Genomic DNA, 23,459 nt, shown 5'->3' with positions numbered 1-23,459 from the left:
TTATTAACTAAATAAACTATTTTAATATTCATATGGTATGAGAGTGATCATTACTAAAAGTATAATTCTATGGAAGTTGAAAAATTTAGAGCTCTTCAAACCAGATATTTTTTTTTTAAAAATTGTGCCATTTTTTTCTTAATATACTAAATTGTGTTCGTTAAATAGTTTTAATCTCAGTCATGTCAAATTTAAAAATAAACATTAGCTTAATTTTTAAATTTAGCTAAAGGTTTAGTAAGTTATGACTTAATATTCATAGAGCCTTTGTATTGTTGATTTCTGCCTATATGTTGTAATTGTAGTGCAGCTCATTGTATTGTAGGTTGACATTTTTTTTTTTTTTTGAGCTTAGAAATTAGAAAATGAGCAGTATTATTTAGAAACTTAATAGTGTAGTATGTGCTATGTAACAGAATCTGTTAATTGCATGTGTTGTTATGCTCTTACCTCTTCGTTTATACTGTAATATTAAATAAATTAAAACTAATATCATGCCTCAAACATGAGCGGAAAAGCATAAAGCTCAAAGTAGTGGGACTGCTTTGATTAAAGAGAGAACTGTTGGTGGCAGTTCTCTTGTGAATCACACCTACATTTATTATGTTAATTGTGCCCTTTTTTGCCCAGTTATTTCTAGGGGAAGAGTATGGCTCAGAGGGATGTCTTTGTGTGCTTTCATTGCAGAGAATGTGAGGAATTTAAGAGCCAGATCAGCATTCTAATTGGCTTACACGAGGGCTTGGAGGATACAGTTCATGCCCTCAAAGAAATTAAAAAGAGAGACCTTTGAAACACTTGGCCACCCAGCAAAATGCTGGGAACTATGCTCATGCAACAAAAGACACGGTGATGTCCTCCATGGTGAAGTTCACTGGTACCATAGGAGGTAGCTGTTGTTTGTGACTATTTATCAGGGAAATGGGAAATATATTTTGTGAAAAGGATAGATAGAATGAAACTAGGATATGTCTTCCTGGGATAAAAATCGATGATAATACAGAGCAGCTATCATCTTTTAAATGCACAAAAGATGATGTTAGTATTAAGAGGAGGAGATCTGAGAGGAATTGCTTAACAAGTACAGGACAGTGCTGAGAAAGTTATGATTAGGAATAAATTTTAAAGTCTACAATTCTGCCCAGACATAATAGGACAGAGCAAGTTATGAGAGCTTTGTCAATCAATTTAACCCCGGAGACACTGTGCAAGGCTCAGAGGGTGCAATATTTCTCAGCATGGTTTGTGCTTGTTAACAGGAGGAGACTACATTTAAATAGAACAGATGTGAGAATATTTCCTAATGTAATGGTGTCAAAAAACTACTAGCTTGGGGAAGAATACACAATAAAAGATTAATAGCAGCCTTATTTCCATTTCAGCTTTTCACTTAATTCAATGGAAACATGCTATCCAGGGAGGTAATGCTGCTCAGCTTGGATCTGAATAGCAGTGTGCTGGTATGAGTTCTATTACGATCTGATGGTCTAGCAATGATATCCCAGATATCATGTGAGCTTAATTTTCTGGAGAGAAGCTGGGTGAAGATCACGAGGTTCCTGGAGATTATATGATACTTCCAAGGTAGCATATTTAGATTAGAGAGCATGACAGATTTTGAGATTGTGGGTGGTTGGCTTGCGACCTTATTTAGCCATTTTAAATCCAGTATTCCATGGATAGGGGTGCCGAGGACCATATCGTTGAGGCATACAATGGAATTGGGGTTATGCAACGGAGAATATAGTGAGTGATAAGATGTGGGCTATAGAAGTTGGAGATCTCCTGTTTCACTGTCCATATAGCAACATATGTTTTTTTTCCGAATGGCATTAAAATTAGGCAAGAACATAAGTTTTTTGTCCCAGGTGAGGCCCAAATCTTTATGCTGGGTGACTGGATGACTTTTTTAATTAGGGAGTTTCCAATCATGATGTTCACATCATTTTATATTTCTCTTTTTGGTTATAAGTTGAGCAGTTTTTTTGTTAATGGAGAGCCCAATCGCGTTAAGGTAATTTTCAAGTTGTTGTAACTGTCGGTTGGAGATCACTGTGGTAGACTGGAGAGACTGGTGGCATTTTGTAACAAGAAAGAACTTTATATCATTGGCATACGTGCTAAAGTTAGCATGATTTGCAAGGAATGGTTCTAACGATGTGGCAAAGAGGGCGGCAGAGAGGGCACCCTCCCCTTGGGGGAGCCCTCTGGAGCAGATAATTTGATGATGATGATTATGATCTCTTATCCATAGGATCCTGGTCTGTAAGAGCTTCTTAAGGGGATCTAATAGATGACTAGAGATTTTGAAGGAATCACCCAGTATGGTGCATAGTGCATGGATGGATAGATTGTTGAAAGCTGCCTTGATGTCGAGAAACACAATATCAAGTTGTTCTTTGTTGCTTAATGTATGTTCTACTCTGAAAAGTGTGTCCACGAGGTTGGTGATAGTGGATCATCTAGGTAGAATATTATGGAGGATTGTGGCCAAACATATGATGGGTGAGAACAGGAAGGATGGCTTTTTCCATAATTTTGAGAAAGGTGCATCCTACAGCACAATTGATTGTCCAGGTTGGGTGTTTTTGGATTAGACTTCTTTGGGATGGGAGAAACATAATGTGTTTCGGATGGAAGAGTAAGCTCCTGTAACAAGGATGGAGTTGTATGCATCAAGCAGAAGGTTGATGATGTATGTGCTGCATAATTTGATCATAAACACGGGTAATCCATCAGGGCCAGTAGTGGACTTGTTGATGACTTCAGTCAGGTGTTCCTTGGAAATGGCTATTTTATCCAGTGGTGTTTGGTTTGGTGGTGGATTAACCTGTATTAAGAGGATGGAGCAGGCAGGGGTTTGGTTTCAAGTTACTTGATCGACTCGAGGAAGACGTCGATTGTCATGGGGAATGGTGTAGATTCTTTTCCCTAGTTTCATTCTAAAGGAAATCCAATCATTCTGTGCTTTTCTCCTTATGAGTAGGAAATGTGCTCTGTGTTTTTTATAGAGCTGGTAGTGGGCAAGGTCTTGTGTCTTTTTCCATTTCCGGTATAGTTTCTGTTTCATGATGAAGGCGCATCTCGCGTGACTGGTGAACCAGATCTTGGTCCTGGAGGACAAGCAGACTGATTTGGAAGCCCCCTTCACTGGCGATGTCTCTTAACAAGTCAGCTAAATTGGTGAGCATTTGATCAGGATGGCTAGCAATGATTTGGTTCCAGTCTGTGGATCTTAATCTTTTTATGATGATATGTGGTTTTATATCCTTTATTGAGAAGATCCTCGGTTGAGTTTCTTTATGGTTATATTGGCCTAGTTGTTGGGGACAGCAAAGGTTTTTGCAATCAAAGGCAATTGGAAGATGATCCGATGTGAACTTAAAAACCAACGTTGTGAGAGTGAGATTGTCCAGGTTATGGAATAGAAGGTCAAGGTTTTGATGTTGTCTTGTAGGTTGTGTATGGGTCAGAGAGGCCTAGAGATGAGAAGGAGCATACGAGGTCACTCATAGCCATATCATGCCTTGGGGAGGGCATGTTGAAGTCTCCTAAAATGAAGGTGTACGTGTGAGGCTTGAGGTGTGTTATAATCCAGGTAGTAAGTTCGTCCCTTGTGTCGGGGTTATGATCTGGAGGTAAATAAACAGCCACAACCTGAGTTCCTCACACCATAGACTACAAACATGGCAGAGATGGCTTGAAATGCTGGCGAGTCACTGAGTTATGCATTCACAAGATGGTGGATGTGTTAGAATAAGATGCAGATGCCACCTCACGTCTGTGGTCCCTGCCATCGCAAATATTTCTGTAATGGTGGGGAGTGGCCATGTGAGTAAGTTGTCTTCCATAGTTAAGCCAAGTTTCCTGGATACAAATGATATCATATTCATCGAGAAGGAGGGGGGACTGCAGAGGAGCTAATTTGTTGTCAGGTTTTTCTCGCAAAATGTGCGAGAAAAACCTGACTGTGGGACATAAATGGTGGGTTTTTGGACTCGGTGATTGCTATACTAAAGGACAAGTAATTGGGGGTTGCCAGCAGGATGGTCTTTTTTCCTCAGAGAAAGGTCTGATAAATATGCCTGGTGGCCAGAAGTCAGGATCAAGAACTTTTTGGTAGGCAGAGGGTGAACATATTACTAGGAATGAGGCGCAGCCCGTGTGTCAAGTTTTAAGTTGTTTCACTTCAACTGGGATATTGTGTTCCACATGGAACATTCTTTTAATGGATTCGGGACATGTAGAAGGTCCAAACCAGGAGGCGAAAATCTTGGTTCTAGTAAGAGCTACAGAGATGTCATATTTCTCGGCGACTGTTTGCTTACTATGGTGATTAGTCTTTAATAGTTTCTTGTCACTTAGAGTTGTTGGAATTTCACGGTTGCCTTCCAGAGGAGGGAGAGATGGAATGGGGTCCTTGCTTCCCAATGTGCTTCTCTGGTCGATGATCATCAGTTCCTTAGCTTGGTCATGCCTGTTGTAATGGAGTAGATAGTCTTCGTTTCTTTCATGATAGTGTGGCAACTTATTAGGGCTATTAACGGCTTTGGTGGCTCTGATTACATCCTGCAGCTGTTTGTCAATTCGTTTCATTTTCATCTTCTCATCTCACTTCCCTAGAGATTTCGGAAACTGACAGTAGTCTGAATCTTTTAGGAGAGTTTCAAGTGCGCTTTCGTTTTCCCTATCCATCGTACTGGAGTTCTCGGGTTTCTTTCCGCTATGAATAGACAGCTGACCACACTTCTGGGGTGTAGTTTGAGTGGCTGCATCTCGTTTTGTGACTGTGCTGAGGTCATGAGGGCAGCCACATTGTTCGGTACATAATTCTTGTAGGGTGCTGGTAGTTGCCCTGAGGGCTTCACATAATTTCCTAGTTGCTTGCCCGAGTGATATTTCTTTTCTCTTCGAATCAGCCTCATGCACCTTCAGAATCTGTTCCACAAATTCCTTTTCTTTCTTTGCCTCGTGAGATTTCTATGATGATAGGTCTTTTTGTATCATCATTAAGCTGGGTAGTTTTCTTGCAGTTGATGCTATGTATTTCGATGCAGGTGCTGCTTTAATAATTTTGATTTGGCTATTACACTTCAAATTATTATCATTTAGGAGTAAGGGGGTTATTTTAATCTGGCTTTTTGTTTTGGCTTTGCTGCAGGTAGTCTTGAGTTTGTGACTCATTCTCGTGCATTTCATGCAATCCACGGTAAATTCCGAGACTTCGTTCTTGCGAGATGATGTCATTGAAATATTGTAGATAGCGATAGACTCTCCGCAAACATTTCGCGAAACAAAGTTATTCCTGTCTTTAAATCTTTGGCTCCAGCCACTGCTGCATTTGAAGTTGCTAATTCCATGTTGCTGAGCCAAATAATTTGCCTTTTCTTGGAAAATCAGACCCGATATTGGCAAATTAGATGCATGCATTTGTTGGTACCACTCGAAATTTTTGTTTCAAGCTCCTTGTGTTTTGAACCAATAATTCGTTTTCTGTTTTTTTGTTGCTGCTCCAGCGTCATGCAGTTCTTGAAGTTTTTTTTTTTTTTTGTTTTTTTAGTATTGTAAAGGGACGTTGTATTCCTTTGCAATGTCCATTTTGCTAAGTTCAATCCTGTAAGGCCTTGAATGGGATGAGCAAGCTGAATGCTGATGAGATTCTTCCTCTTGCTCAGATTAAGACCTTGAGGGGGCATAGAATAGGCAAATAATAGATGTGCGGAAATTTGCCTTTAGCCTGCAGGTAGTTGATTGGTGGAACAGACTTCCATCTTTTGTTGTGGAAGTTGATAGCCTAAATAAATTAAGGCTGAGCTGGACAGGCATTTGGAACGAATGGAGAGGTGAAATGGGAGGTTTTTTTTTTTTTTTTTTGGCTGATGCTGCATAAGCTTGCTTTCTTGCATCGTATGCCTCTACAAATGCTAACAGCCTCTTGTATAATTTTCAGTTTAATTTCCAGGCTCGATTCCATCAGTTTATGTTTTGTAAACATAACAGTACTAGGTGAGATTTAATATAAACAAACTTTAAATTAATTTAAAGACACAAGAATGAGACATCAGCTCTGATAAAATGGCACAAAAAATAGATTACTGTATACTGTAGCAAAAGATTCTTTGAACTGGCGTAACAATTGCAACTGTTCTTAATCCCGTGGAGAGCAAGGTAGTGTATGTAAACAACTTAGAAAAACTGCTTTTATTCTTTTGTTAATTTAACATGATGTTTTTCAGAATGCACTTATGCTGTAGCTACTAACATATAGGTTAGTGCAAAAGCATCATTTTAACATAGCCATCTACCAAAGTAGTTAAATTAATTAATTAAATTGGCATCGTTTTGGTTATATCTCATATTGTGAATTATGATGCCAATTTAATTAATTAATTTACCTACTTTGGCTACGTTAAAATGATGCTTTTGCACTAACCTATATGTTAGTCATTCTACCTGACTTGAATGAGTACAATGAACAATTGTACAGAGAAATAGAGTGGGCCAGTAAATCTGAATGTCTTATAATGGGGGATTTTAACTTCCCAGATATTGACTGGAACTTGTGGGTTGGTCACTCACACACCAGTCAGACTTTTGTGGATTTATTGGATGATTGTTTTCTGCAGCAGCATGTTCGAGAGGCAACCAGAGAAAGTAATACTATTGATCTGGTTATCAGCAGTGATCATTCGTGTATTAAGAATTTGCAGATAAAGGAACCACTAGGTGGCAGTGATCACAGTGTGCTGAAGTGGGATTTACTCAAAGAGGTAACTACCGTCAGGGGTAAAGGAAAGGGTTTTTGCTTCCGTAAAGGGGAGTACAGTTGTCTCAGACAGTTTTTAAATTCTGTACAGTGGGATCAACTGACGATGTTACCAACAGTAAATTCTAAGTGGGAAGCATTCAAGGAATTAATCGTGGAAGCTACTAGACTTTATATACCGATTAAGAAATATCGTTCAAGGTTTAGGCCTAAATGGTTATCAAATGAACTAATGAGACTCGTGACAGAGAAGAAAAATGCATGGGATGCATATAAATTATCAGGTGACGCAGAAGCCTGTGGCAGATATAAGCTAGTCTGTAATCAGGTCACAAAGGAGGTTCGGCAGGCGAAGGCGGATTACGAGAAATCTTTGGCAAAGGATGCTAAGAAAAACAGCAAGGATTTCTTTACTTATATAAACTCTAAAAGGAAGGGGATGAATATGATTGGTCCACTTGACATCGATGGTTCGACTGTTGATGATCCTGCTCAGATAGCAAACAAACTGAATGAGTATCTTGCATCTACATTCACACGTGAGGAATTATTACAGTTTGAAAATGGAAGAAGGTTATCAAATTGTAGCAGTGTGCTTAATGATTTTGTAATAACTGAGAGCAAAGTGGAGGAGAAATTGTTGAAGTTAAACATAAGAAAGGCACCTGGGGTGGATGGGATCTATCCAGTTATTTTAAAGGAGGCGGCAAAGCAACTAAGCAAACCCTTAGCCATAATTATGAGAGCATCCTTGGACTCAGGGGAGGTTCCCACGGACTGGAGATGTGCAAATGTGTCCCCAATTCACAAAGGTGGATCGAAGGGTGACACGAGTAATTACAGACCAGTTAGTTTAACTTCTGTTCCGGGTAAAATAATGGAGTCACTGGTTAAAGATGCATTGCAGGATCATCTAGACAAGACTGCAGCAATAATTCAAACACAGCATGGGTTTGTTAAGGGAAAGTCTTGTCTGACAAATTTGATTGGTTATTATGATGTGGTCACAAAGGAACTGGATGCGAAAAATAATTTTGATATCATATACTTGGATTTCAGGAAAGCTTTTGACACTGTTGCGCATGGAAGACTACTGTACAAATTGGAGCAAAATGGTATTAAGGGTAAGTTGCTACAATGGATAAAAGGATGGTTAAGTGGGAGAAGACAGAGGGTGGTAATCAATGGGTGCTGCTCTTCATGGACTAATGTTATTAGTGGAGTCCCACAGGGTTCGGTGTTGGGTCCACTGTTGTTTTGTGTATTTATCAATGATATTGATGAAGGTATATCAGGCTTAATGTCCAAGTTTGCAGATGACACAAAGGTTGGCAGGGTTGTTAATGACAGTAATGGCAGTGTGCTACTGCAACAGGATCTAGATAATTTGGGCAGATGGGCTAAGAAGTGGCAACTGAAGTTCAACCTTGACAAATGCAAAGTACTGCATATGGGTAGAAGTAACCCCAGAGAAACGTACCAACTGTGTGGTACTACACTTAAGGTGGTAGAAAATGAAAAAGACCTGGGAGTAATTGTGCAGTCAGATATGAAGTTTTCTGAGCAATGCAGACAGGCTGCTAGGGCAGGTCATGGGGTTTTGTCAATGATATATAGGAATTTTGCTAGCAGGGAAAAGGAGGTGATTGTCCCTCTGTATAAGGCAATGGTCAGGCCACGCCTTGAGTACTGCGTACAGGTCTGGAGGCCTCATTTTAGGAAGGATGTAGATTTGCTTGAGCGTGTACAGAGAAGAGCAACACGATTGGTGAGGGGAATGAAGGGATTCTCTTACCAAGAGAGGCTTAAGTTCTGCAAATTGCAGTGGCTGGAGACTAGGCACCTGCGCGGTGATCTGATTGAGGTCTATAAGGCCTTGAATGGGTTGAGCACGCTGAATTCTGATGGGATCCTTCCACTTGTTCAGATTACGAACCTACGGGGACATAAGTTCAAATTAAGAAAGGACAGATGTAGAATAGATGTGCGGAAATTTGCCTTTAGCCAGCGGGTGGTTAATTGCTGGAACAAACTTCCATCTGTCGTTGTGGAAGTTGATAGGTTAAATAAATTTAAGGAGGAACTGGACAGGCATTTGGAGGGAATGGTGTGATGATTTTTTTTTTTTTTTTTTTTTTTTTGGCTGATGCTGCATAAGCTCCTACACTTGCTTTCTTGCATCATGTGCCACTACTACTACTACTACTACTACTACCTCGTAGCATTGAGGCCTTTGCCCTTAAATATTTTATAGTTGTAGCCACTATAAACTGGTTTTGTTTACACAAAAATAATTTCTAACAAGTCAGTGCCATCCTTCAGGAAGCAGGGAACTGGGTGGTCAGAGACAATAATAGGGGCAATAATCAGATCAGCTGTGCTAAGATTTGTATTAAACGTACAAAATAACAATATTTATTTCTCACAGGGTGAAAATGAATATACTTACATAGAAAAACCTATCCTTTCACAGGAGAATGTTATGTACTTCATATAAATGAGTATCTTTGTATAAACCGAGTTTGTATTAACAAAATTTTACTGTACAAAGAAAAGTGGCAAAGATTTCTTTATTTATGTAAACACTAGACAGAAAGGAATGAATAATGTTAGTCTGCTAGATATGAATGGTATGAATATAATGGTTGATGGTCCTGCTCATGTTGCTAACAGCAGTTTGCTGCTACATTCACAGATATGGAATTTTTTAGGGAATGGGAATATATCAAATTACAAAAAGTTAAATGATTTTGTGATAACTGAGAAGAAAGTGGAAGAGAAATTGTTGAATCTGAACGTAAAAAATGCACTTATGGTAGATGGGATCTCTCCAATAATATTGAGAGTGGCAATAAAAGAAGTCAGAAAAAAAATTCCCAACTTACATATCAGTTCCCACTTGTACTTCATGTGGTCCTTCCTTGAGTTTATTCAGAATATCCACTTTCACAACAATGGATGGCAGCTTGTTTTGGCAATCAATTACTGTTGGTGAAAGGCAAACTTACACACACCTATTCTGCAACCATCCTTCCTCAGTTTGAATTTATATCCCCTCATGTGCCATAGTCTGAGCAAGAGGAAGAATCACATCAGCATTGAGTTTGCTTAATCCGTTTAAAGCCATAAATGCATCAATCAGATCACCATGCAGGTGGCACCTCCATAGCCAGGTGGCCAGGAGCAGCAGTGCGTAGCACACGCTTCTTGATTAGACCGGGGTTCAAGCCCGTGACCACCAAATACAGAGGATGCGGAAAGGTCAGGGAATGACCACCACATATCCCCAGAGAAATATGGCCTTAGTTACTAATGCTCCTAAAAAAAAAAAAAAAAACCATGCAGGTTCTTAGTCTCCAGATGATGCAATTTGCAGAACTAAAACCTTTCTTGATAAGAGCACCTCTTTGTTCCCCTCACCATTTTTTTTACCTCTGTACCCATTCCAGCAGTTCTACATCCTTTCTAAAATGAAGCCTCTAGACCTGTATGCACTATTCAGATTGTGGTCTGGCCATTGCATTATAATGGGATAAGCACTTCCTTATCCCTGTTAGCAAAATTTCCATATATCATTGAGCTTTTCAGAGAACTTTTATATCAGACTGCACAATTACCCCAGGTCCTTTTTCTTTCCCACTGTCCTGAGTGGAGTACCACACAGTTCATGCATTATTCTGGGATTACTGCTGCCCATTTGTAGTACCTTGCATTTGTTAATATTAAACTTCAACTGCCATTTCTCAGCCCATCTGCCTAATTTTTCTAGATGTTGTTGCAACAGCATACTTTCATTACTGTCATTAACCACACTGCCAACCTTTGTGTCATCTGCAAACTTAGATATTAAGCCTGATATACCCTCATAAATATCATTAATAAATACAGAAAATAAGAATGGCCCCATCACCGAAACTGGTACTCCACTAATAACATTAGTGCATGAAGAGCAGTGTCTGTTGCATGATATAATTGTATAAAGTTCTTCCACTGCTTTCTTTCGGCTTTACTCTTTAATTTGTAAGCACTTTGTTTGATACTGGTTTGCATCACATGGGAACCAGCCCTTTGGCAGCTTTAAAGGTTATTGAAATGCCATATTCCTTGTTTTTTTTTTTTGGATTTCACTGCCTTGTAGTTCCTGACAAAATAAGACCCTGGCAGACAAAATCCTTTATTGTTCATTCTATTTTATTTAATAGTATTACATTATTTATTACTTTGTGACATTTTGGATCAAAAAATCCCCAACAAACTTTGAAAATGTTAACTGCAAAAGAAACAAGATTATCTCAGTAAGCTTTGGTGTTCTTTTGAGAAATGAAATTATTTTGAGTAGATATACCAACAGTATGCCTTTAACATAAGATTGATAACATTAGTCACCAAGGTTTTGTAATATAAAAGGAAGCTGTTGTATCCATTTCACCCTATATCCCATATTATTTATATATGTGTGAATGAGTTTCCAATAGATTCAAGGACTCATTTGACTTATCAATATTCAATCAAGGAAAAGACACGAGAAAGAATATTCAGAATTTAAATGCGAACATTTAATCTTTCTGAAAATATGACTTTTTTTTTTACAACTTTATCAGCTTAGTGTTTCCGAAGACATTTTTGTAAAACAAATTTTCTAGTAACTGTTCTTGACAGATTAATAATACTTTTAGTGAGCTATCAAATTTCTTAGTTCACTTCATTCAACTTCATTTTCATCTTCAACTTCATTTACACTTTGCTTATGAGGAGGCAAAACTGATGACGTTACCTTCTCTAGCATAATCTTAATTCTACTGGCTTCATATGTATTTAGGTTTGTTGTTACCTTTATTTGAATTTATTTTTGAAAAGAGTGAGTATTGCCACTTTAATCTTCATAGCCTGAAGTAGAATTTTCACATTCAATAATTATCTTAACTAGCTTCAGATAAAAATTTAATTCAGAGAAATAACTAGATATATTCATAGGCAGCTACCCATTCCTGTAAAAAAACATTACTAAATATCTTGTTCATGTTTTATTTTAGTTTCAGCAAAAACTGCAATGTAACAAATTAAGACATGCAATTTAATTCTGCTAAAAATTTAATTTCCCTTCCCTCTAAGGAAAATGCTATCTTTTTTTTCTCTAAAACTCAAGGATTGCTTCTTCTGTGCTTCATTTACAACAACAAACAACCATCAGAATATCTTTTTGAATTGCTTCATATTTCATGGACATTATTCAAACACTCACATATGTTCCCACATTGCTGAGTATTGGCAGCCATTTTGTTTTCACACAAATGAAGTGTAAGCTCTGACAGAAACTTTCTTTCCAGATATTGGTCATTTTAAGGTGGCCTAAGTAATTCAATTTGTGACATAAAAATCAACAATTTTAGATTTTCCTTTCAGGTTCATGACATGCTTGAGTCCCTGACAAGCTCCCAGTTTTATATCTCACTATACACCTACCTATTTCTTCAGATTTTATAGTAAAAAGAAGAAATGGGTAAAGAAAAATATAAGTACAGAAAAATACAAATATGAATGTGACACAGGGTAGTCTTATATCATAGAATCAAGACTGACCTTCAATTGTGTAATTTGCAGAATCTGGGCTGTTAACTTCTTAATTGCACGTGATGGTTGGGATATTATATCTTCCTTTAATTTTGTCATTTAAGCAGTTTAAGTTGCAATGATAAGTGTTTTACACTGAAAACACATCTGAATGTCATTCATGGTTTGCCAAAGAAATTTTTTTTTGTTGTGCTGAAATTAATCTGATAACTTATGACAAAATATACAGTTTTACTTATGTGTATTTGTTTAGAATATAAGATTGTAATAAGTTTACCCTTTGTTTTTTAGATTACAAATAGCAGTCAGACTAGAAGGAAAAAAGGTATAGATAAAGAGAAAAAGAGAAAAATGAAACAGGTAAGACTGCGTGAAGCTATAGGATAATATCTTTAGCAGCATAGGCAAGCTTGATAAAGTGAGATTTGTGATTACTACAAAATGACTTTTACATACCTGTATGAAGCTAATCCTTAATGTCTGTTCCACCTCCAATGAATCTGATATTAATATAATTTCTAATACAACATATTAAATATTTAGAAGGCTTAATTTGTGTAAGTTAAAAACTTGATACATAGAAATAGCTAATGTAACCTTAATTTTGTATTTCAGTGATTTATTTATCATTTAAAATTGATCATATCAGTGATATAAATTTGTTGGGACTGTTTGTTGTTTAGTTTAAATTTTAATCTTTTTTGTTAAGAATTTTGTTAACTAATAGATTTTTTCTGAAATGTAATTTTAATCAATTAAAAAAATAATTTCTTAAGATTCATCTGGCGTTCTGAAACCTTAAAATTTATTTTTTCACATTATGACATCTTTCCTGTAATAAATAAATAAATAAATAAATTTCCATTTGTTCTGTAGATAATCTAGAGCCAATGGTATTTATATGTATAGGGAATCAGATCTTTGGTACTACAGTTCTCAATAGGCGAAGATAGCATATGGACTCAGATTTGTAATATCCTTACCTCAAACTGTGGTTAGCATGCTGTGCATGCTAACCACAGGACCAGATTTAGATACTCTTAAATGAATGACGAGGAATATTACAACTTTCTGAAAGTGATAAAACCCAAGAAACCTAAAGGGAAACAGAAATCCAAAGAAGAAAAAATTAGTCAAGAAACACTTGTCATGATGAACCGAAGACGACAAATGAAGTGCAAGAAAAACACTGACAGGGAGAAAATTGAGTATACTGAGTTATGCAAAGCCATTAGAAAGAGACCCAGAGAGGACATAAGAAGATTTAACACAAGAAAAGTAGAACAAGCATTAAGGGAAAACAAAGGATTTAAATCAGCAGCCATGAGCAGTAATACAGAAAGACAAATGATACTGAAACTGAAGAATAGCGATGGTGTACTTATAAACAGCAGAGAAGGCATAATTCAAATAGCAGAAGACTACTATAGAGAATTATACAAGGAGCGAGGGAATGATACCAGCAGTGGGGAAGATGGATTGCAAAGTAGCAACACATACGACATACCCGATATTCTTCCTGATGAGGTAGAACATGCATTGAAGAAAATGAAGAATCAGAAAGCCCCTGGGGAAGATGAAGTTACTGTAGAGTTGTTAAAATTGGGAGGAAGAGACATAACACAAAAACTGACAAGGCTCTTCACAAAGTGCATTAGAAAAGGTGTGACACCTAAGCAGTGGAATAATGCAATCATAGTTTTGCTGCATAAGAAAGGAGATAAATCAGAAATTGGAAATTATAGACCAATTAGCTTGTTATCCCACATCTACAAGTTGTTCACAAGGGTCATTACTAACAGATTAAAAAGAATACTTGATGAGAATCAACCGAAAGAGCAAGCTGGCTTTAGGACAGGATTCTCAACTATGGATCACCTTCACGTAATATCACAGCTAATGGAGAAAGCAAATGAATATAAAACACCATTATGCCTGGCATTTGTGGATTATGAAAAGGCATTTGACTCCATACAGCATAAGGCAATGTTTCGGGCACTGGAAAGACAAGGCATAGATAGCCCATATATTATGATTTTGAAGAAAATATATGAGAGTGCTACCTCCTTTATTAGACTAGACAAAGACAGTAGGAAATTTAAAATCGAGAAAGGAGTTCGACAAGGAGACACAATATCTCCGAAGCTGTTTACTGCTGCCCTTGAGGAAGCTTTCAGAAGATTAGACTGGCCACAGAAAGGAGTCAATGTGAACGGAGAGTACTAAACCATTTATGATTTGCAGATGACATTGTGGTTATAAGCCACAATCCCAAAGAATTAGAGGAAAATCTTAATCAGTTATGCACAGTTAGTAAGGATTTTGGACTAAAGATGAATATGGCTAAAACAAAAGTAATGATGAACAAGTATGCCACGGAAAGGGAAATAATGATTGAAGGAGCAGTAATTGAAAAGGTGGAGTCATATACTTATCTGGGACAAGTTATTAGCTGTAATAATGATAAATGGTGGAAGTCAAGAGAAGAATAAATTTTGGATGGATAGCATTCAGGAAATATAGTCACATACTGAAGAGCAATATCCCAGTTTGTCTGAAACATAAAATAATGAACCAATGTATACTCCCCACCATGACTTATGGAAGTGAAACTTGGGCACTCACCAAAAGAATGGAAGAGAAGCTGAGAACTACACAGCGAAGAATGGAACGAATTATATTGGGAATCAGACTGTTAGATAAGAAGAGAAACACATGGATTAGGCAGCAAACTCAAGTACAGGACATTCTTATCAAAACAAAAGAACTAAAATGGTCTTGGGCAGGACACAGCTTGAAGACATGATGACAGATGGACTAAGAAAATAACAGAATGGTACCCAAGAGGAGCTAGAAGAAAACCTGGAAGACAAAGGCGGAGATGGATAGATGAAATTCATGAGTTTTTGGGTAGTAAATGGATGGCCAGTGCTCAAAACAGAAGGAACTGGAAAGTTGCTGGAGAGGCCTTCATCCTGCAGTGGATTGAAAATGGCTGATGATGATGATGAAATGAATGATATTCTTTACTGGAAAGATCCATCAGACACACATTGATATTGTGAAAATAATTTTTGTTACCTGTGGATTTTACGACACTAGAATAAAGATACTGTTTATTCTAGTACAACCTCTGAACAAAGCAAAATTTTACCGATACATCGGAGCAGAACAAACAAAATGTGGATAGACCCAAGCTGTTGCATGAGGTGAAAGAAAGTTCAAAGCTCCCTCTACTGTCATATGAAATTACGGAAAAGGTATCCTCCAATTAAAAGCATTGGCAACGGCAAGCGACATAAGCGACCTCTGGACAAAAAAAAATTTATTCCTTTCCATAGAACAACCATGGGTACAACTTTTTCAGAGCATAAGACACAGATCAACAGCTCTAAGGGAAGTACCTAATATTTACACATATACATAAGCTCATAATAAGACATCAATTTAGTAAATCCCCAAATTCCTAACTATAGTATGAGGGCAAATATTATTATGCCATAGTTTTATAGCTATGTAAATAGCTCTACATAAGTACTTATATATGAATTTAAGAGGGAAACTATTTTTACTCAGCTTGTTAATAAATTCTGTCAGAGAAACTACAATTTTATTGGGACTATTACATTCTCTAATTAATCTTAATCCTCGCGATAGAATTATATTGCTATGAATTCTGCGGGATATGTTTGAATGCCAATGTGTGAGATTGACTGTCTCAAAATTAAAATCTCTACATTTATCATATACTTTAGTAACTACTTTATCAGACATAATATCAATATCTAGAAATGTGGCTGCCAGAAAACTCTCTTTATTCGAACATTCAAGCTCCAAATCCCTAGGATAAAAAATGGCCATTTCTTGCAAAAAATTTGGCTCATTAATAGCAATAAGGTCATCAGTATATCTATAAAGCATAGTACTGTTATTAATCTTACTTTCATAGTGATGCAAATATATTGTATTGGACTGTGCAGTTCATGTATTGGCCACAATACATGAACTACACGCTCCTATAGCTAAACCCGTATGCTGTCTATATATATATACGGCACTACCATTAACAATGAAACAATTAAATAAACATAAGTCTATTAAATTATCCCAGTATAACTTATCACACGTGGTGCCTCCGTAGCCAGGTGGGAAGGAGCAGCAGTGCGTAGCACACGCTTCTTGATTAGACCGGGGTTCGAGCCCGTCACCACCAAATACGGAGGATGCGGAAAGGTCAGGGAATGACCACCGCATATCCCAGAGCAATATGGCCTTAGTTGCTAATGCTCCTAAAAAACCAAATAACAAATAACAAATAACTTATCACATGGAATCACACTATTATATGAATTATAATAATCATTCAAAACCATTTTTAAATTATCATGTGAAATACTTGTAAACAGAATTTTGAAATCATACGTACTGATGTGCCTTATGCCTGCATTATTTGCATTCAGGTAATCTAAAACCTTTCTATTGTTTAATATAATCTTCGAATCTTCCACCTTACTCAATACGATTTTTAACTAAGATTCTAGCTTTTAACCTATATATATAAAAGTTATTCTTTGTCTCCCAACAGCAATGTCTGATGACGGGTATCGGCAAGATACCTGAAATGTTACTCAATGTATATTAGATTAGGTAACACCTAAATAAAATATATTAAAAACTCCACATAGCATAAGAGTGGAAATTTAGATATATTATAATTTAAATGAATGATACTAAAATAATTAATGTAATAAGTGAAACATTAGAGCTGTTAAAGACAAAAATTGAGCATTACTTTCCATCCCTAGATAACAAAAAACATTTGCAACAAGAAACCTTCCCATGTTAGAACTTAATCTGCAAGAAGAAGAAGAATTGGTTGAGATCCGTAGTGACCAGTTGCTGGAAATTCACTTAAATTTAAAAGTGATAATAAATAAGCAATAAATATTAGCTTATTTATCGCTTATTTATTTAAGCAAAAAATTCACTAATATTTAAACGATAATAAGCCAATATTATCGCTTAAATTGTGATAATATTAGCAAGTTTTGACATTTATAAATACAGGTCAACCATAACTAATCTGGCAGCATTGGGACCTGTGGGGTGCCAAATTAATGAGTTTGCCGGATCACCAGTGGTTATTTTAGTACATACATTTTACCCAACAGCTAACCACCTCCTTCTACCTTTAACATGTTGACTGCCAAGCTAGTTTAAGAAAAAAATTCCCCCAGGGGCCAAAAAATATTTAGGAAATAATTTGATTAGTAATTCTAAAATCAATATTGTAATGTCAGTGTTGTCATTTTTTTGCTTAAAATATATTAAAAAAAAAAAAGTCTTTTTTTATGTTGCATATATGTGACCAACGTGGCCACATATGTTGGTTACTTTATTTCTCGAGAAGCCGTGTCGGCCACATACATGTAATGCCATTACGGCATACGTATGAAGGTCATTTCTGATTAGTTTATTGCATGCATGGTGAGTGCTGCAATAAAACTAATCACAATAAAATGAACTCTCGAACGTCGCAATAAGTTTGTCAGTATTGTTAGAGATTGTGTGAAAAGAAGTTCGTTAGCGCACTGTATTATCCATCATATTGTGTTCTGTTTTCTGCAAATTTGTATAAGTGTGTTCTAAAAAAAAAAAAAAAAAAAAAAAAATCTAAAACGGAATGGCTAAAAGAAAATTACTAAAATAAGGAACTGAGAGAAATTGCTGGAATTTACAATTAAGCAGAGTTAAACTTCTCACAGACACACCACTGTTGAGTTTTTTCGGAATTTCAACTTTATCTACTATGGACAATGTATGGTGTTTGCACTTTGCACCACGAGAGGCACTTCCTTTATGCATTGGAACCATGGCTGGGGCTAAATGTGAGCAGGTTATAATAATAAATCCAGAAAAACAAGTGGGAATGGCTTGCTAGTGTTTACGAGTTCGCACCAACAGCTGATGCTGCCACCAAAACAGTAGCGGCAGGTCGATGCGCCGACCCGGGAAATTTGAAATTATGTTTGCAGAAATTTTGACTGGATTACCGGTGGCTGGATTAGTGATGGTCGACCTGTATTTATATATATATATATGAGTATAATAGTGATTGTAGTGTGCCATAAAATGTTAGCATCTTTAAAAGTGTGTCGCAAAATTTTAGTGTCTTTAAAAGTGTGCTGCAACAACAAAAAGGTTGAGAAACACTGGTCTAACTTCTGTTCCAGGGAAAATAATGGAGTCACTGGTTGAGGAAGCAATGCAGGATCATCTGTACACGACTACAGTTATAGTTCAGACACAGCATGAGTTTGTTAAGGGGAAGTTTTGTCTGACAAATTTGATTGGATATTATAATGTGGTCACAAAGGAACTGGATGCAAAAAATAATTATGATATCATATACTTGTATTTCAGGAAAGTTTTCGATACTGTTGCACACGGGAGACTACTGTACAAATTGGAGTAGTATGGCATCAAGGGCAAGTTGCTACAATGGGTAAAAGGATGGTTAAGTGGGAGAAGACAGATAGTGGTTATCAATGGACACTGTTCGTTTTGGACTAATGTTATTAGTGGAGTTCCTCCAAGTTCAATGTTGGGCCAATTGTTGTTTTCAGTATTTATCATTGATATTGATGAAGGTATATCAGACTTAATGGCCATGTTTGCAAACGATACAAAGGTTGGTAGAGTTCTTAATGGCAGTACACTACTGCAACAATATCTGTAAAAGTTGAGCAGACATGCTGAGAGGTGGCAACTGAAGTTTAACATTGACGAATGTAAAGTACTGCGTATGGTTATTGCTATCCATACGCAGTACTTTGACAAATGCAAAGTACTGCGTATGGATAGCAGTAACCCCAGAGTAACATACCAACTTGGGGGTACTACACTCAGAGCAGTGGAGAATGAAAAGGGCCTGGCTGTAATTGTGCAGCCAAATATGAAGTTTTCTGAGCAGTGCAGACAGGCTGCAAGAGTAGCTCATGGTGTCTTGTCAATGATATACAGGAATTTTGCCAGTAGGGATAAGGTGGTGATAATCCCTTTGTATAAGGCAGTGGTCAGGCCACACCATGAGTACTGCGTACAGGTCTGGAGGCCTCATTTTTGGAAAGATGTAGAGCTGCTGGAACGAGTACAGAGAAGGGCAATGAGATTGGTGAGTGGAACAAAAGGTTGGTGTTACCAAGAAAGGCTCGAGTTATGCAAATTGCAGTTTCTGGAGACTAGGCACCTGCGAGGTGATCTAATTGAGGTGTATAAGGCCTTGAGTGGTTTGAACAAGCTCATGGGATTCTTCCTCTTGCTCAGATTACTTATAAATTCAAATTGAGGAAAGACAATTGTAGAATAGATGGGTGGAAATTTGCCTTTAGCCAGTGGGAGGTTGATAGTTGGAACAAACTTCCATCTGTTGTAGTGTAGGTCAACAACTTAAATAAGTTCAAGGCGGAATTAGACAAACATTTGGAGTGAATGAATGGGCGACATGAGAGGTGTGTTTCTTTTTTTTGGCTGATGCTATGTAAGCCTGCTTTCTTGCATCATATGCATCTACTAATGCTAATCAATAAATATTGAAAACAAATGGCCAACACCGAACCCTGGGGACTCCACTAATAACAGTTAATCCAAGAAGAGCAGTGTCCATTGATAACACTGTCTGGCTTCTTCCACTTAACCATCCCTTTATTCATAGCAGTAACTGTTCCTCAATACCAGAGTGCTCTAATTTGTATGGAAGTATTTTATGTGCGACAGCATCAACAAGCTTTTCTGAAATCTTCCTAATATGTGAGTCCAACTGACATGATCTAGTCATTATTTGGAAAGTTCAAATCTCCCATTATAAGACATTTTGATTTATTTTCCCACTCTGTATGTCTGTACAGCTGTTCCTTATACTCATTACAGTCAATTAGGCCTATTACACACTCCTACCCTCAGTTTTGTTTTCTCACTGCTTATATCACTCCAAATTGACTCAACATTGCATTGGCTACTGGATGCTCTGCTTGAATTTTATATGCTTCTTAACCAAGACAACCACCCTTCTGACCTGTCTGTCCTTTCTATACACATTGTACTCCCTAAATTCACATTCTGCATCCTTATATCTGAGTCACACCATGTCTCTGATAATTCTGCAACATCTTCATTTTATGACTTCATAATTATTCAAATTCATCAAATTTATTTATTATGCTCCTAGCATTAGTTTAGTGTATATGCAAGTATACATGCATCTATTTTTACTCTTAATAACCTCCCTTTTTGGGAATAGAGCATTTGAAAATCCCCTAATTCTCTGGATGGACATTTTCTTTTGCTGAATTTTGAGCTATATTGGAATCAAGGGAATTGATTTGACGATGAGGCAGCCAAATCCCAGAGCCTCTGAGCAAACACTATCAGAGTCTTTTATTCTCTCATGCTGACTATACTATGTACTTTCAAATTATAAGGACTCCAAATTTACCTGCATTTCTTCCAAGCTATGAATGCAACTGCAAAGGTTTGAACATGTGTTTATCCCACTGGAGAGTGGCTAAAGCTGCTACATTTCAGCTAGAAAAGTTCTGCCATGGAGAGCATCCTTCTCTTCAATTGTAATAACAGATGAGATATTGAGTGAACTGTCCAGTCCTCAAACTAAGCATCAGTCTGCCCAATAGAAGCACTGAGTCACTGCTGCCTTGAAAGTTCCATGTTGTGGCAAGTTCAGGGAAAATGAAGGATGCTGTTTTCTGAGATAATTATGGAGTCATTTTGACACATTGCGTTCCCAAGGGCACTATGGTGACAGGGAACTCATATGAAAGGATTCCACAGAAAAGGTTTCACCCAGCATTTGAGAAGAAATGTCTACACATACTGAGTTATATTCAATCATATCAGGACATCGCTTTGTTCCACTATTGCTGGTATGGTTCAAAACCTTTTTACAGAAAACAAGATTGAGGTTATCTCACATCCTCCATACTTGCCTAACTGTGCACCCAGTGACTTTTGGTTGTTTCAGCAAAGGGTGCTTTTCATGACAGAACTTTTCTTAGTTGACAAGCAGCTATTCATCAGTGAGCTAAACATACCTCCAAACAAACCTTCACAGCTGCCATCAGGGCTTGGAATAGATGTTTGGTGCTGACCGGGCTAGCCAGGTGGGTAAAGTGCCTGCCTGGCAACCCAAAGGTCGCGGGTTCGAATCCCGCCTCGGGCTTGGATCAAAGTACCGCAAAAACCTTGGGAGGTGCATTATGGCCACAGAAGCCGATGCGCCAACAACTACCAAAAAAAAAAAAAAAAAAAAAGATGTTTGGTCTAAGAAGCTATGTTGAAAAATCACTTGTTATTTCATTTCTATATCTTGTGTATTTTATGAGAAATTGATTTGGAGATTTGAATGCACCCCATATTCCAATCATACTTCATCTTTGTTGTACACACACACATCGTCAGGCATTCTGACAATATGTGTGTGTGTGTGTGTTTAATTATGTAAAATTAAACCTGAAATTGCAACTTGGTGGTTTAGTCAACACATGATATCTAAAGGAGAGGTCATTCTGGCATGACTTTGTATTGAACATAATTACCTTGCACATTCCTTTTTGTTGAGGGCTACTGTTCCTCCTTCATGTGAATTTGGAACCCTTCTAACTATTCATCTTTTACTCATTAATTATCTATATTTCATCAGTGACTGTTGTGAATCGTTTGCCACTTTTAATTATCTATCTGAGCCATACATGCTTCGGCAAACTTTGTGACAATTTTTCTTAATTTCAACTTGTGTTTTGATTTGGTAGTCTTCCTCTAATTAAGAAAAAAAACTTTGTGCTTGATACATTATAGGCTTGACAATGCTATGCCATTAAAATCTAAACTGACCGAACAAAACCAAACTTAAACAAATCACATTGTTTACTGTTACTTTTAAATTATTCATTTTGAACAACCATGTTACATCCTTCCCTTAACATGAGAACAACCAAAATTCTGTGTCTCACACACCTTTCATATAATACCGATGTTAGTCACTTGTTTATCTAAGATTGCCCAATAGACTTATGAAAACAGGGATGTCTGGATGCTTTTTAAGGGTAGTTTATATATTTAACTTGTGTTGTATCTTAGTGCACCATTGATGGTGAGCTACTAAATGTTTTTATGCATTTATATTATTATAGTAATGTAAGGTGATCTCATGAATATTTAGCCCCTTTTCTCTCATTAGCATTAGCATTAGTAGAGGCATTTGATGCAAGAAAGCAAGCTTATGCAGCATCAGCCAAAAAAAAAAAAAAAAAAAAACCCACTTCCACTTCACCCCTCTGTTCGTTCAAAATACCTGTCCAGCTGAGCCTTAAACTTATTTAGGCTATCAACCTCCACCACAAGGGATGGCAGTCTGTTCCACCAACCAACCACCCGCTGGCTAAAGGCAAATTTCCGCACGTCTATCCTACATCTGTCTTTCCTCAATTTGAATTTATGCCTTCTCAGGTGATTTTTCATGAAAAAGTGAATTATAATTCTTTCGTATGTAGTGCTATGATGCTTCACTCAAAAAAAAAAAAAAAACACAGCTACACACATGGAAGCAGATTTTATAGTAGTTATATGTAATTGTAATAGAAGTTTATTATATCTATTTTCCTGTCATCATCTAGCTTGCATTTTCTATCAAAAGCTTCAGTACAGAGGCACAAAATATTTTATTAATATTACTTTTTTAATTTTCAAATTAGTGATATGTGAAGCTGCAAATCTTGTAGTTAACCAGACGTTACTCACTTGTCATGAGTGGTTTTTGCAAGTCTTATCCATAACATAATTTTAAAAGAATGATTCTTAACTGGTTTATAGGTGGCAGTGATTATATTGTATTGATGTGGGATATATTGAAAGATATCGCTGCATTGGGGATAAAGGGAAGGATTTTTGCTTTTGTAAAGGTGATTATAGTGGTCTCAACAGTTTTAAATTCTATACAGTGGAATCAACTGATGGTGTTGCCAACAGCAAATTCTAAATGGGAAGCATTCAAGGAATTAAACATGGAAGCTACTAGGCTTTTCATACCAAATAAGAAATACTGTTCAAG

The 23,459-nt window shown here is 37.0% G+C and overlaps 1 protein-coding gene across 2 annotated transcripts in view; it reads left to right on the top strand.

Annotated features, from left to right (window-relative positions):
- LOC150085518 (uncharacterized) overlaps positions 1–23,459 on the top strand; it is a 384,896-nt gene that overhangs the window by 123,637 nt on the left and 237,800 nt on the right. For both annotated transcript variants that reach the window (XM_090373310.1, XM_090373309.1), the window contains one exon: positions 12,629–12,697. In XM_090373310.1, coding sequence (XP_090229436.1) covers positions 12,629–12,697 — 69 coding nt within the window. The remainder of the gene's footprint in view (positions 1–12,628; positions 12,698–23,459) is intronic.

Source organism: Mastigoproctus giganteus, chromosome 5 (assembly GCF_048544385.1).
Source record: "Mastigoproctus giganteus isolate SK-2022 chromosome 5, ASM4854438v1, whole genome shotgun sequence".
NCBI classification, from domain to species: Eukaryota; Metazoa; Arthropoda; class Arachnida; order Uropygi; family Thelyphonidae; genus Mastigoproctus; species Mastigoproctus giganteus.
This window is presented reverse-complemented; position numbering and strand designations above follow the sequence as displayed.